Source organism: Orbicella franksi, chromosome 6, assembly GCF_964199315.1.
Source record: "Orbicella franksi chromosome 6, jaOrbFran1.1, whole genome shotgun sequence".
Classification (NCBI taxonomy): domain Eukaryota; kingdom Metazoa; phylum Cnidaria; class Anthozoa; order Scleractinia; family Merulinidae; genus Orbicella; species Orbicella franksi.
Window position 1 is genome coordinate 25,850,399 of NC_138150.1, and position 14,520 is coordinate 25,864,918.

The 14,520-nt window shown below is 38.1% G+C and overlaps 1 protein-coding gene and 1 long non-coding RNA gene across 3 annotated transcripts in view; both read left to right on the forward strand.

Moving 5' to 3' along the window:
• The window catches only part of LOC145490699 (uncharacterized), a 58,178-nt gene extending 51,181 nt beyond the window's left edge, over positions 1-6,997 (forward strand). The window contains exon 2 of the long non-coding RNA XR_014049722.1: positions 6,987-6,997. This is a non-coding gene — a long non-coding RNA (uncharacterized LOC145490699). The remainder of the gene's footprint in view (positions 1-6,986) is intronic.
• The window catches only part of LOC145490662 (uncharacterized), a 46,332-nt gene extending 36,173 nt beyond the window's left edge, over positions 1-10,159 (forward strand). Inside the window, exon 16 of one of the 2 annotated variants that reach the window (XM_081469747.1) lies at positions 7,163-10,158. In XM_081469747.1, coding sequence (XP_081325873.1) covers positions 7,163-8,115 — 953 coding nt within the window. In that variant the 3' untranslated portion in view covers positions 8,116-10,158. Of the gene's footprint in view, positions 1-7,162 lie in introns of both variants that reach the window. The other variant, XM_081469746.1, reaches the window with a different exon arrangement.
• Positions 10,160-14,520: the final 4,361 nt, after the last annotated feature.

The window sequence follows — 14,520 nt, forward strand, 5'->3', positions numbered from 1 at the left end:
ATTTCTTCTTGTAGGTAAAAAGGCAAGGTGCAATGTCATATATAATTTTTATTTCGTGTGTAACATTTTACAGTAAGAATGCACTTGCGAATGCAAAAAACCAAATTAACAGCACAACTGTTGCTTCTCATATTTCCTGAGGAAACACTTGCATCCCAATTTAAGCCAAAAAATTCAAGATTTAAGTTTTTTATTGCAATCCTCCTTTAATACATTTGTATTATTATCAAACACCCTATGTTACTTTCTTTGAGTGTTGTTAAAAATTCATGAAGATAAAGATGGCAGAGTGTCCAGTTGATCTTGCTTTTTTTTAAGGAGGCTCTCAGAAAACGCATCAGGGACACCTGATTTTTCTATGCAAAGACATATGTATACTAAAGAAAAAACTCTTGTCCTATAAAATGGTTTTGAATGTACTGACCAAACACCTAAACAGGTCGAGAACACATAAGGTTTCCATGAAGACACATTTTATTGAACATCCTTAGTTCAAGTTACAGTACATACAAGCAGTCACATGTAGTTATCAATAAAATATATTACCACTATTGTAGCTACAATATACAACAATGTAATAGTGACAATGCCTTTAGTGAACAATAGACCAATCAGTTAATGATCATGAAGGTCTTTTGTGGAACATTGTTGACTCTGGTAATTAATGTGCGTAATGTGAGGAAAAGTTCAGAGTGCTTGATTAAATTCCAACTGTTTTTAAAAGCATTACTTTCTGACAAAACTGAGAAAACTAGAGTGTAATTTTAAAGGGAAGACTGGTGTAGAACAGCAGGAGGAAGGTGACAAAGTGGAAACTGGTATTTAATGTGTAGGCGACATGAAGGTAAAACTGGTGAGCTTTGGGTTCGACTGTTGCCCGTAGGTTGACTGTTAACGTACTTCCAATGAGAGTATTTTCTTCTCCTTCCTACTTTCCCCGTTTCAGCTGAAAATGTAAATAGTGTACAATTTTAACTTTTATAAACACAGACAGGACTATCAAGCTAATCCTCTACTTAAGGATCTGTATCAAGAGTGACATAAAATGAAAAGAAAACAGAGGAGTGGACACATTAGAGGCAAGGAGAATAATAGGAACAAAGCAAAAAATTTGCACCAAGATTTTGGACATTTGTTTTTGAACATGCATTCTAATGCAAATGCTACTGTTTGCAGTGTTTTGTTGTTGTATTTTTCAATTTACTAAAGCCCATTATTAATTACTTTTTAATTATGGGCGCGATGCCCAACGAGTTTGCCAAGCAGAAGGGTCTCTGATGAGTCCCTTAAACGGGACGAAACGAGCTGCATAAGACTGGCCACGAACAATGTATTATCACAAGTAACTGTCAACTTTACTGTCAATTATAGTGTCCCCAATTTATTAGTCTGTATTAGGTTACTTTATTAACTAGTTTTTATTATCGTTAAGGATAACTATTATTATGATCATTACTATAATTATTGTAACTAAAAGCTTCACAGGTTCTTTAGAGGTAAACCCTTATCAAGTGCAACCTTCTCCAAAGTAATGTTGGACCCACCATGCACTGACTTGCTTGACGCTCCTAATTTCTTCATTTTCAATCGAAATTTAAGGTTGTAAATTTACTTCTTACATGCCTAAGCCACAATTTCATCTTTATACAATCATTCTATCGTAGATTTGAACAGAAATAACCAAGGACCTTTTCAATGTATGAGTCCCAAAACAGTCGTCAAACATAGGGAATATGGCTCTGGCGAGCTCATTTTTTGGGACTACATTTTCTCAGAAACAACTTAATTAAAAATAATACCAATGAGCAGTAACAAACGTTTACCTTGAAAGTTCATCTGTGGCTTTGCAGGGTCGTCATCGCCGTGAAACAGCAAACAAAGAGAAAAAATATGTCAAAACTTGAACTACCACTAGAACCGGAGAAAAAGAACGAGATGAAGGACAACAAACCCTATATTTTGGCTGTCTTTCGCCACATATTCGACATCTTTTCGTCACAAATGTCCACTATGATGGAAATTGAAGCACTGAACAACCAATCAGAGATGAGAAATCTACCAACGTGATATATGTTTCCAGTCCATGTATCTTATTAGACGTTTTGTTGTGTAGTATCGCTGAGTATGTTTACGAGTTGTGCCGCATTTGACGAGCCCGTAGGGCGAGTCAAAATACAAACAACGAGTAAAACTTCTCAGCGATACTATACTACAAAACGTCTTACAAGAGATTTATTATCCAACATGCCAAATTGTTATGTCCGTGCGGGCGAATTTCGCCGATATTTATTTACGGGGAATGCGTGACAGAAGTATACGAAACGGAACGGAATTGGCGCTGGAAATCCAGCTAACTGACTGGTCAACAGCAGGAGAACAAGGCAAACTGGTTTTGTGGTTTCGACCAAACCATCAGTTGCGCAATTTATTTCGCTTTTCACAACGGAAAAAAATCGTCTTTTGACCGTCCAAATTACACATCAGTTCAAGTTTTTCACTCAAAGATTTCTGGCAAGATAAAACGTAGAAGAGAAATTCGTTTTGACAAGCAAAAATTTTGAAAAATGACGAATTTCATTACAATTTTTATGGTAAAACAGTTAAGTTCAAAACAAGTTCATTCACCATCGTCCTCTTGGATTACGATTCTTGAATGATGTTGTAATTCTTTCCGTGTTGTCGTAGATAGCGGTCGAAACTTCGTTGAAACGAAGTTAAAGTTCCTGGCTCGAACTCTTCGTTAAGTTTTCTGACTTTGATGAAAAAATGGGTAAAGAGACTGTTCAGTTCCTCGGGAGGAATATCCTCCATTGGACTTCTCTCATTTATGGAGTCGCACCAGTGAGTCCAAACGTTAAGGTCAGTTTTCGTATTCTTTGTTGTGTTGCTGTTTCTATTTTCTCCAATAAATGATTAAATTTCACAGTCGTTTAACTGCTTTTCTTCGTTCTATTTATCTAATAAACTTGGATCAATATTCGCCAGCCATTCCGACTCTTCGTCGTCAGAAAAATAATTTAAATTGTCCGCCATTTTTTTCGTAACTTGAATCCAATTCGTCGCTTCCGCGTTGCGAGAAAACCTGTCTAACCGGTCCTCTGAAGTACAAATATCGCGTGACATTTGTACTCGTTTTGGGCGTTATTTGTACTCTGCGAAGTGCAGTTGGATAATAAAGTCTTCTACTATCCATGGTAGCAATTGTGGTAAAACTTGGATTCGGGTCCCTGCTGCGCACGATTTTCTCGACATTAGCGCGTGCACATGAGCGCGCGCGCGTACACAACGTAAGAGATTTCCCTCAAGCTAAGCTCGACATCGAATTTAATGCTCGTTTTCTCTTAAACGAGCACGGTGACTGCATGAATGTAAATTACACAAGGTTATATACAATAGATCTCGATTTCAAGAAAAGTTTAAAATTCTGCTTAAAAATATTTTGATTTTAATGCTGTAAAGAACACGTCTTCCGGCAGTGCTGGGTATGTGCGCACGAAGAGAATTCTTAAGTTTGCAACATAATCATAACTCCAGTTTAACTAACATGGTTTAAAATGTTAGTTCAGAGTCTATTTTGTTTAACTTCTCTAATAAATTAATCCAATAAGTGCTTTTTTTTTAGAATTTCCAGTGCCCCTTTCTACTAACTGGGGTTAAGTAATGACAACTTCGTCGGTCGGGACCATCCATGGTGTGCTAAAACGAGCGCGGTGACCCCTAATTTTTTTATTGCATTTTTCTAACATACATAACATGATTACCAACTGGATGAAGTTTGAGAAATTTTTTAATGCCGGTCAACAGATAATGTCCAGTCAAAAATTGGTTTTGTGGTCGAGAGTGTCTTTCAGGAATTTTCCACGTTTGTATGATATGATAGGAGGATTCTTGTAAATGGTATTTAGCAGTAAATTCCAGTTTCCCATCACTATTTGTTTGAGATTTTGCACTGCAGGGTGGTATGTGGCGACAAAAGGCAATATCATCTCTTAATTCTTTTCTTCTTGTTTGCGTACCGATTTTTTTGAGGCACAATCGACCCCTGATAGAGATGTTTTTATTATTATTGTTTTCGGATAGCCTCGTGCTTGGAGGCGTAGTTTGAATTTTGAACATTTGCAGCTTTAGCTGGTTTCGAAACGGTTTTTTTTTTTTATTCCGGTTATAACTGAGTCCCCTCGGATATAAGACCCTCCGGGCGAAAAAGTCAAAGAAAGCAGAATTGGCCTTCGCTTCCTTTGTAGGTCACACCGCAGACAACTGCAGTAACAGCTATTTGCCGGTACCTATTCTATAATCCTGTTTGGAGAGAGGCAATGTGAGCATAGAGAATCTTGCCTAAGATCACCCCACAATGACCCTGACCAGTGCTTAAACCCGAACCACTCAATCCAGAGTTTACGACGCTAACCATAATTTCAGACGTGCCCTGCAATAAGAAAGTCACGGTTATTTTTTATTTCTGAGAGTAAAGAGCATTTTGTGATAAAAATTAATGCTATAAGGGAATGACGTTTCGACCGTTAAACGGTCATTTTCAAGTTCGGTAGAAGAATAAAATTACATGCGTATTAGGCTTACCATGCGCATTAGGCTTTTTTAACTTTTATACATATTTTTGCGTTTTTAATTATATATTTATGTATGTAATTTTATTGTTCTACCGAACTTGAAAATGACCTTTGAGTGGTCGTAACATCGTTTGGCTATAGCATTAAAGGGAGAGTTTCTCGGCTCGGCGCATGTCTCTAAATCAAAATACTTTTGTTCGCTTCTTATCAATGTTATCGCTTTAAAAGCCCACTCAGATGTAGATCAGTAATCACATGCTACAGTTAAACGTGGTAGAATGACAGATGACCAAAATTCATAGAAGATTTCAGTTGATTTTACTGACGCTGTCGACAGTTGAATTTAGTGTTGACCCGTACGATTTATTCTACGATGATTTTACGGCTATTTGCATGCGAAATTAGGTAATTTGCTTACGATTGGCTCATAAACAATGAGAAACTGGGCCTGTGCCAAAAAACGTTTACAGGCGAATAAATAATACAGACATGCGCCGAACCGTGAAACCCTCTCTTTAACTTTTATCACAAAATTTTTAAGAGCATGTCCGTGTAAGAAGCGACCATTCAAATTTTAGTGGAAAATGGATTGCCTTCATTTCTTCACAAGACAAGCAACATATGCAGTGAAGGACAATGGCTTATATTTTGGCAGATTCGCTATCTATATTTCTTGTTTTATTTTTTATCTTTGGTGGAGAGGGGAAAGGGTGCGAGCTATCCTTGCTAAAAATTCGCAAATTTAATCAAACAACCTAATTCTTTCAGAGTTTATGCATAATTCTTTCTTTCCACGTAATCAAAAACGGCTTGCTTATCTCAAATACAAGCAAAGTTATGATTTTTTTCTTTTTCCTCCAAGAAACGTCTTTGGCCTTTTCGCTGACATAGCCTCCAAACAAACTGATTGTTTATAAAAAGTGGGACCTCTAGCTGAATGATGACTGTTATCAGTCATATATAGTGAGGCAAAGCTAAAAATATCAGAATTCAAAGTTCTGGGCACGAGTTAGTAGCTGAAAATTCAACATTTTGTGAGAAATGACGAATCTCGCATTTTGACTCACATGCATTTTGAATTTCTCAGCGAATTTTGTGATATTATCTGACTAGAGTCATTGATTTTTGCCTTTTTGAGAATATGATAAAGGTTATTTTACACCCGAATATCGGGGAATTGTTCAAGCCTTGCCTTGCTTTCGATTAAGAGTAGCACTGATCATCGGACAGGCTTTGCTGTCACACAACACGCATATTTTGTTTAAGGTGGCCGAACACAGTTTTCAAGAGCCTATGCCTAATTCACCATTACTTTTAAGCTATTTATGCTTTGGCGCTCGTTTTTTGCAAGAGTCAAGGTTAACCACAGAAAAGTTTATTCTCGCATTTTGGCTAAGGTGTGTGCTGTTGCCATGGCAACGGGGCTGGTTAAAAACAAGGCTTAAAAAATGGTTTTTGTTTATTCAAAAAAAATCCAGTCGTTAGATTTTTTTCATCTTTTGCCCACTACGAATTGACATTAAATCCCTTCTGTCAACACTGTTCTAATAAAATTTTGACATAGGCGATTTTCGTAATTCGCCGTAAATCGTTTTCACCGCATGTTCTGTGTTATTAAAAATTCCCTATGTCAAAATTCAGATTTTTTGCGATAAATCATTCACGTGGTTTCTGAACTATTTTTTTGCCAAATTTCTTGAAATTCTAACGACTGGATCGTCAGAAATCCGCAAGTTTCTGCAAAAGCAATCGGTCTCAATTTTTCGAGCAACTGCGCATGCGCTGCATGCATTTAACTGGGTTCTTTCGGTAACAAAGAGAAAGTTGAGAATTGCTGGTTTCTTTGCGTCGTTACCTTTTCTAACGTATCTTTGTAATAAAAGGCTAAAGCCATCAATACACTGCGTTCAATAATAGAGAAAAAATAGCACAGATGGTGCGGGTGTTGAGTAAATAAAATGATCGCTCTTTGCAATCCTTGCGCGCGCGCTCAATTGCATCAGCAAAAGCGCGCGCGAAAACTGTGTTCGGCCACCTTAAGCAAACATTGATTGAATATCTGGTATTCCCTTCGAAGTGCAACTGCTTTTGAGGTTATTTTGATATTTATTTACATTTTATCTTTTCAGTTTCTTGGTTTATTATAATTTGCCTATAATTTAGGGCGAAAATTAGGAAAAAGTAAACAATAATTGGCATTTTGAGACAGTGTATAAGACCTATCTTGACTTTTTGAACTTGCTTTGCAAATTGTTTTTGGATGAAATGAAATCGCAATCCTCCGTAGGAAAAAAGATGGCGACTGGTACATTTACCCATAGTTCTAAGCGCACGAAAGCCTTAACAACGTTCATAAAAACGTACAGAAGAGCTATAAAATCTTCAAACCTAGCATACACAGTGTCCTTAGTACAGGGACAAATATTGTAAAACTTTGGCTTTCTTTGTGCCTTACAGGCTGTGTTAGGTTCGCAAGGTATTGTAGTAAAATGTACAGCCGCTATCTTTTTTCCTACGGTGGATTCATTCCTTTAATATTTTACAGACCTTTTGATGTCAAAGCTTATTATCTTTTTCACTTCATTCTACAGTCCAAGAGTCTCCCTCTGTAAAGCACTTAACAGAAGCTATGGATGTCAAAATGTTGAGGGAATTTGTTACTATTCATGTCAAGGAACGTGCATGGCAAGTGGTGAAGTTGTTTTGGGATGAGCTGATTCGCAGAGACAGAAGGAATAATGACGAGGATGCAGTGAGTGCTGATCTGAGGTCACGAACATTGAGCTGGTGGCCAACTAATGAGGACCAAGATTTACAAGTACTGTGTAAAGTACTAACTGAGAGTGATTGTAAACTAAATAGCTTAAACCTCAGTTGGTGTAAGGTAACAGATAAAGGAGTAAAGCATATAGCTGAAGCCCTGTCCAACAGCAACTGTGCACTAAACAGCTTAGACCTCAGCTTCTGTATCTTAGCAGATGAAGGAGTAAAGGATATAGCTGAAGCCCTGTCCAACAGCAACTGTGCACTAAACAGCTTAAACCTCAGGTGCTGTATGGTAACAGATGAAGGAGTAAAGCATATAGCTGAAGCCCTGTCCAACAGCAACTGTGCATTAAACAGCTTAGACCTCAGTAGCAATAGCGTAACAGATAAAGGAGTAAAGCATATAGCTGAAGCCCTGTCCAACAGCAACTGTGCACTAAACAGCTTAGACCTCAGCTTCTGTAACGTAGCAGATGAAGGAGTAAAGGATATAGCTGAAGCCCTGTCCAACAGCAACTGTGCACTAAACAGCTTAAACCTCAGGATCTGTAAGGTAACAGATAAAGGAGTAAAGCGTATCGCTGAAGCCCTGTCCAACAGCAACTGTGCACTAAACAGCTTAGACCTCAGTAGCAATCACGAAATAACAGATGAAGGAAAGAGACATTTAGCTGAGGCACTTGAGCGCAGTAAGTATAAACTGAAAAGCTTTTACAGAAAACAGATTGTAGTAACAGCTGAAGTTAAGGGGCAGGTGTCTGAAGAAGGCTTGAGTTAAGATAAACGTATTCAAAGTGTACAGTCTGTACACACAAGTAACACGGTGAGAGTACTGTAGGCGCCAGTGTCAAAGGGGTCTGGGGCCCGTTTCTCGAAAGCCTCGGAAACTTTTCGGGCCCGTAAACCCATAATAAAATCTCGAACCTTATGATTACAGAGCTGTTTTATTCACATATTCTTAATATGAAGAGAAGTTCCCTACATACAAGAAGTTTCAGGAGTATACACTTCTCCGTTTTCAGATACAGATGGACTAAAAATGGCTTTACGGGCCGGAAAGGTTTCCGGGTCTTTCGAGAAACGGGCCCCTGGGGACTTGTCCCCAAACATGCTATTGCCAACAAATTGAAGTCTCGATACAGAAGCTTATTATAAACTTGTAGATTTTTTAAGTCGTTGAAAGGGAAATGTTTTGTTTAAAGTAGACAGTAAATAATGGAGATTAGTCAATATTTTATTTGATTGGCACGATCGATACACAGCGCGCTTTTTACGAGATATTGTATGTATATGCTTAGTGTACAATTTAGTGAAAACTTTGTTTCTCCGGCAGGAGGAAAATCAGTAGTACTTTAAGTGTAGCATCAAGTTGATTAAAACAAATAGGTTGTTTCTGTCAGCGAAATCCTACTTCAAGTTAGGTCGGCTCAAAATGCACCCTGAAAGTGCAATGAAATAAGAATTCCTGTTAAAGTTTAGGCTCATATTACAGAGCGGTAGGTTAAAATGCGCTCTGTTATCCAATACAGTTTTGGATCAATAGTCACGATTATTTTTCTCTCTTGTAATTTCTGAACTTTTTGACTTGATAATGATGTTGTGAAAACGTCGAAACGTAGTCTAGCTTTTGAGCATTTTTACCTTTTTATAATGTTTCTAAAAGATATTTTATCGCAGTTTTTTATTGCTAAATTTTGAATAATTAACATTACTTATTAGCATAAGTGACATAGGAACAAAATAAAATTTTGTTCACTTAATTGTAATGAAGAGTTGAATTGTTTGTGTTAGACGTTCTCAAAGAATCAGCTGAATTACAAATAGGATGTTGTGAACTCTCCATAGGAGGGTCTGTTTGAAGTTCTCTCTTCTTCATAGGGTAGCACTGGAGTGGGATTAAAAATACATGAAATGTCCTTAATTCTTTCATTTATAAACAGATTTACAATTATATGATCTTATTGTTTTAAAATCAAGTTGTGCTTAAATTCTAGTTAAGTTTCGAATTGGCATATATCAGATCTAGTTTTCTACAAAAAATGAAACTTGCAGAGTATTTTAAGTATATTTTGACATGTTGTAATTATTAGGACAGACGACCACTTAGTTCATTAGTGTAAAATTTTATCTTTTACAAATAAACATTGTGTAAGAACATTGTCGTCCGTAGTCAGTTTCTGGGCTTTTGTCGTGACTGTAAGAGGACCTTTGCTAAATTCAGTACATGTTTGCTTCTTTTGTAGTAACTACAAACTGCTAGCGAAAATTAGTTCTAGTGTCAAGCTTCAAAAGGTACGGTTCAAAATTTCTTCAAACGGTGTACTCTCGCGTAATAGTTACTGTTCAACCATAGAAATGTCTGTACCAGGGGGGGGCTGGCAGCTACCTTCGATCTGGCCGCTTTTCTGGTTTCTATGATCGCCCCAGTAAAGAAATCTGTCAATCATTTGAGAACGGTAACGAGCATGCGCTTAACGCGTAAATAACGGGAGGAAACCGAAACATGGAACGCCGCCATTTTTTCCAGGATTTACCTTCGATTCGATAACGACAGCTCTGAGACAATCAGGACTAAGGGAATGAAGGACCAGCTTTGTGCTATTTTCCTGGCGACCGTGGTTGCATTCTTGGTTACCTAGAGAGTTTTGACCCCGTCTCAGGAAGAAAACGAAGCTGAAGATTTTATTTTGCTGTGGAAATTTCAAGGTTCATTACCTACCATCTTCAAACGGACCAATTATTCTTCTCCAGTTTCTATGGAAAATAGCGATGTCGAACTGTTTGATGTCTGCCATTATATATCGGGAAGCCTCCGAATGTAAGTCTTTAAAATATTTTCCAACTGTTCGGAGTTGTACATTTAAACTTGAGCTTACATTAAACAAGCTTTTCTTTCTAAAGTTTTTTCTGTCTTAATTTACTGTCTCATGAAAGACTGCATTTACTTTTGATTTACCTGTAATATGTTGAGTCTGAAGACTTTCTTTCGAGTAATGAAACTTGAAGAGGTATGTAGCAGCTCTCGTAAGGAACGTTGTGATTGGTTGATAGGTGTTATGTGGATTTATTTTAAGTTAATTGCTTTTCTATTATTAAATTATTAAAATAATTAATTACATTAAAAGCTAGAGAGAGTGAGAGAGAGAGAAGATAGAAAGAGAGACAGGAAACGGAGAGAAAATGAGAGAAATACAGAGCAACGGAGAAAGAAAGATATTGAGGGAAAGAGACAGAAGGAAAGGGAAAGGGAACGTAAAAACAGAAAGAAAGTAAGAGTGCGAGAAATAGAAAAAGAGAGGGGGTGAAAGAAGAAGAACAGACACTGAAAGAGTCTAGAAAGAGTACATAGAGTATCTAGAGTTGCTAGAGTATCTAGGGTATCAAGGGTATTTGGAGCAGCTAGAGTATGTAGCGTATCGAGGGTATGTAGACTATCTAGAGTATCGTAGGTATCAAGGGTATCGAGGGTAACGAAGGTATCAAGGGTATCTAGGGTATCAAGGGTATCGAGGGTATCAAAGGTATCAAGGGTATCGAGGATATCGAGGGTATCGAGAGTATCAAGAGTATCGAGCGCATCGAGGGTATCGAGGGTGTGGTTGGTATCTAGAGTAACTAGAGTATCTAGAATATCGTGGGTATCCAGGGTATCGTTGGTATCTAGAGTAGCTACAGTATCTAGAATATCGTGGGTATCAAGGGTATCGAGGGTATCAAAGGTATCTAGACTATTAAGGGTATCGAGGGTATCAAAGGTATGGAGTATGGAGGGTATCGAGGATATTGAAAGTGTAAAGCTAAGGGTAACGTCAGATAACATAATTTCATCCAGGAGCAGCACCTTGTAAAGTTGGCTACGCTACTCACTGTCTATTCTGTTGTAGCAGTGTGCACCTGTTGACGAACTGGCGGCCGCTTCTTTGCGTTTTCGAAGTGTCTGTAGAGAGGATTTAGATAACGTTTGAACGACTAGTAGATTTATACTAAAACAATTAGCTTATTCGCTCGTGATTTCTATGCGTGATGGTAACTAACTATTCCCTTCGTGCCCCGTGGCACATTAGGTGATAGAAACGAGATAGAAATCTACAGTATTTGGATTTGAAGACCACCGGAGAAATCGCTGAGCACTGGAAGTTGCGGAAAAAGAAGTACAATCATTATTTTTTTTCATTTCTTAATTAAGGAAAGCCCCAAATATCAGCTAGTCATGTTTAAGAGGCCCTGAACCTAAGAAACGACCGATGATTTCCGGCTAAAAAATAAAATCGGCCGATTTTTATCTCCCAAATAGAGGTCACCGAATACTATTTAAAAATGAATTTCTTTTGTTTCGGTTTCGCTTTAAACCAAAAATATCGAACCGCAAACTTTTTCCGTCTGATAGCAGCAAAATCAGGCCGAAAATAAACCCCCGCAAAAGACTGTTCAGAAATTACTATCGCAACGCAAAATAATGAGAAAACTATAGTGTTGAAGAAAAAGGCCTTTTAATGCAATATCATTCGATAAACATCAAAAAACTGCCGAAGCGATTAAAAAACAAGATCTGTTAGATCTTATAACCGCGCGTTTAAAATTTAACTGTTTTCTCAGTACTACAGTCGCAACGCAGTGCATATTCCAAAGCAATCTTTGATGATTCATTGATTACTGTAGACATCACAGCACTTGATCAACATAAACTCTATTATCGCACCATCAGGCGTAGCCGTTGTGACATCTCCGATGACGTAATAGTCTTAATCTAGAAGTTTCTTCGGGATATGTATGGGCATGAAGATACGAACACTATTACAAACCGCTTTCTTTCTTTAAAGTCACGATTAAATTTAATTGTTTTTCCCCTTGAGTTAAGGGTTAGCAAAGAAGTCACACGAGTCACATAATTCAAGAATTGCGTTATCTACGGCTATCTTTAGTACGGTGGTTATTTCCCTATCAATGACGTAATCTTTGCACGTTCTGACACGTTCTTTGCTTGGCTTGCAAATATTTAATTTTCTTTCCGATCTATGAACTCTCTGCGATGAAACAGTCAAAGGATTTACTTCATTTGCCTAAAACCGCAAGAAATACTCGCAAAATTACAAATAAATTAATGACCGTCGCTTCTGCGGAAATAAACTTGCAAAGTAAACACGATCTTATTTGTCACGTAGCGAAAGTGAAAGCTGCAACGTCAGCGCATTCCATGGCTGACGTAATACCTTTTTTCAGCGTATTTATTATTCCCTTTAAATCCAACGCTTTGATAAAGCGAAAAGAAAATATATTTTACCCACAAAAAAGAAAACAATATCCGTAAAATTGTCCGTGTGTTTATGTTTTAACAGCTTCTGGCGGAAAAACATCACACGTTGCGTGACTCAAAGTTTGGCCGAGCGGAGGTCTGCGTCTGGTCACCGACAAAAAAAATAAAAAACAAGAAGATCTGTTAGATCTTATAACCGCGCTTTTAAATTTTAACTGTTTTCTTAGTACTACAGTCGCAACGCAGTGCATATTCCAAAGCAATCTTTGATGATTCATTGATTACTGTAGACATCACAGCACTTGATCAACACAAACTCTATTATCGCACCATCAGTCGTAGCCGTTGTGACAGCTCCGATGACGTAATAGTCTTAATCTGGAACTTTCTTCGGGATATGTATGGGCATGAAGATACGAACACTATTACAAACCGCTTTCTTTCTTTAAAGTCAGGATTAAATTTAATTGTTTTTTCCCTTGAGTTAAGGGTTAGCAAAGAAGTCACACGAGTCACATAATTCAAGAATTGTGTCATCTACGGCTATTTTTAGTACGGTGGTTATTTCCCTATCAATGACGTAATCTTTGCACGTTCTGACATGTTCTTTGCTTGGCTTACAAATATTTAATTTTCCTTCCGATCTATGAACTCGCTGCGATGAAACAGTCAAAGGATTTACTTCATTTGCCTAAAACCGCAAGAAATACTCGCAAAATTACAAATAAATTAATGAACGTCGCTTCTGCCGAAATAAACTTGCAAAGTAAACACGATCTTATTTGTCACGTAGCGAAAGTGAAAGCTGCAACGTCAGCGCATTCCATGGCTGACGTAATACCTTTTTTCAGCGTATTTATTATTCCCTTTGAATCCAACGCCTTGATAAAACGAAAAGAAAATATATTTCACCCACAAAAAAGAAAACAATATCCGTAAAATTGTCCGTGTATTTATGTTTTAACAGCTTCTGGCGGAAAAACATCACACGTTGCGTGACTCAAAGTTTGGCCGAGCGGGGGTCTGCGTCTGGTCACCGACAAAAAAAAAAATAATAAACCACGGGTAAACCTAGAACCGCGCTCGGCCCATGGCCGCGCGGTTAATAATAATAATAAACCACGGGTAAACCTAGAACCGCGCTCGGCCCATGGCCGCGCGGTTAAAAAAAAATAAACCACGGGTAAACCTAGAACCGCGCTCGGCCCATGGCCGCGCGGTTAATAATAAACCACGGGTAAACCTAGAACCGCGCTCGGCCCATGGCCGCGCGGTTAATAAAGTTTCAAATGTTGCATACTAAATTAGATGGAGCGTTGGAGCTGATTTTAAAATAATTATTTCTCAAAAGTCCAACGCTGTTGAAAGCAATCACAGTGATGAATTAGACATTGGAGGGATACACATCACGTTTCTGGAAAAACATTTTTCGGCCAAAGTATATTGACCTTGTACAAAGCGTTCAAAGTTACCGTGTTTACCGTTATCCTGCTACTTCGGCGAAACACTTTTCTTTTGCCAATACGGCCGTGGATAGCGTGTTAAACGCCACTTTAAACCTTGCTAGGCATTCAAAGACCATCCTGAGTAGAAGGATGTAGAATTGAAAGAGAAAGGAAGATGAAAAATACGCAGAAAAAGAAAATAACTCGAAATTATCACCTGCTAACGAAAGTTGAATCTGGAAAATGTCGTCGCGTGACAGCGGCCATTGACGTCATTTGTCAGGTCAAGTCGCAAGAGCGTTGGAAAACGAGTCTGCAATGTCCTTCGGGCGGTCAGCGGCTAGGGTTCCAGTCGTGACCCCATAACTCAGATCACGCTGCGGCCAAAACGGTGTGGCGCTTGGGGAAGTTTTTCTTTTTGAGTGACCATCATTTGTGAAAAATAACATAACATTGTTCCACTAAACGTTTTCTGGCCGGGAAA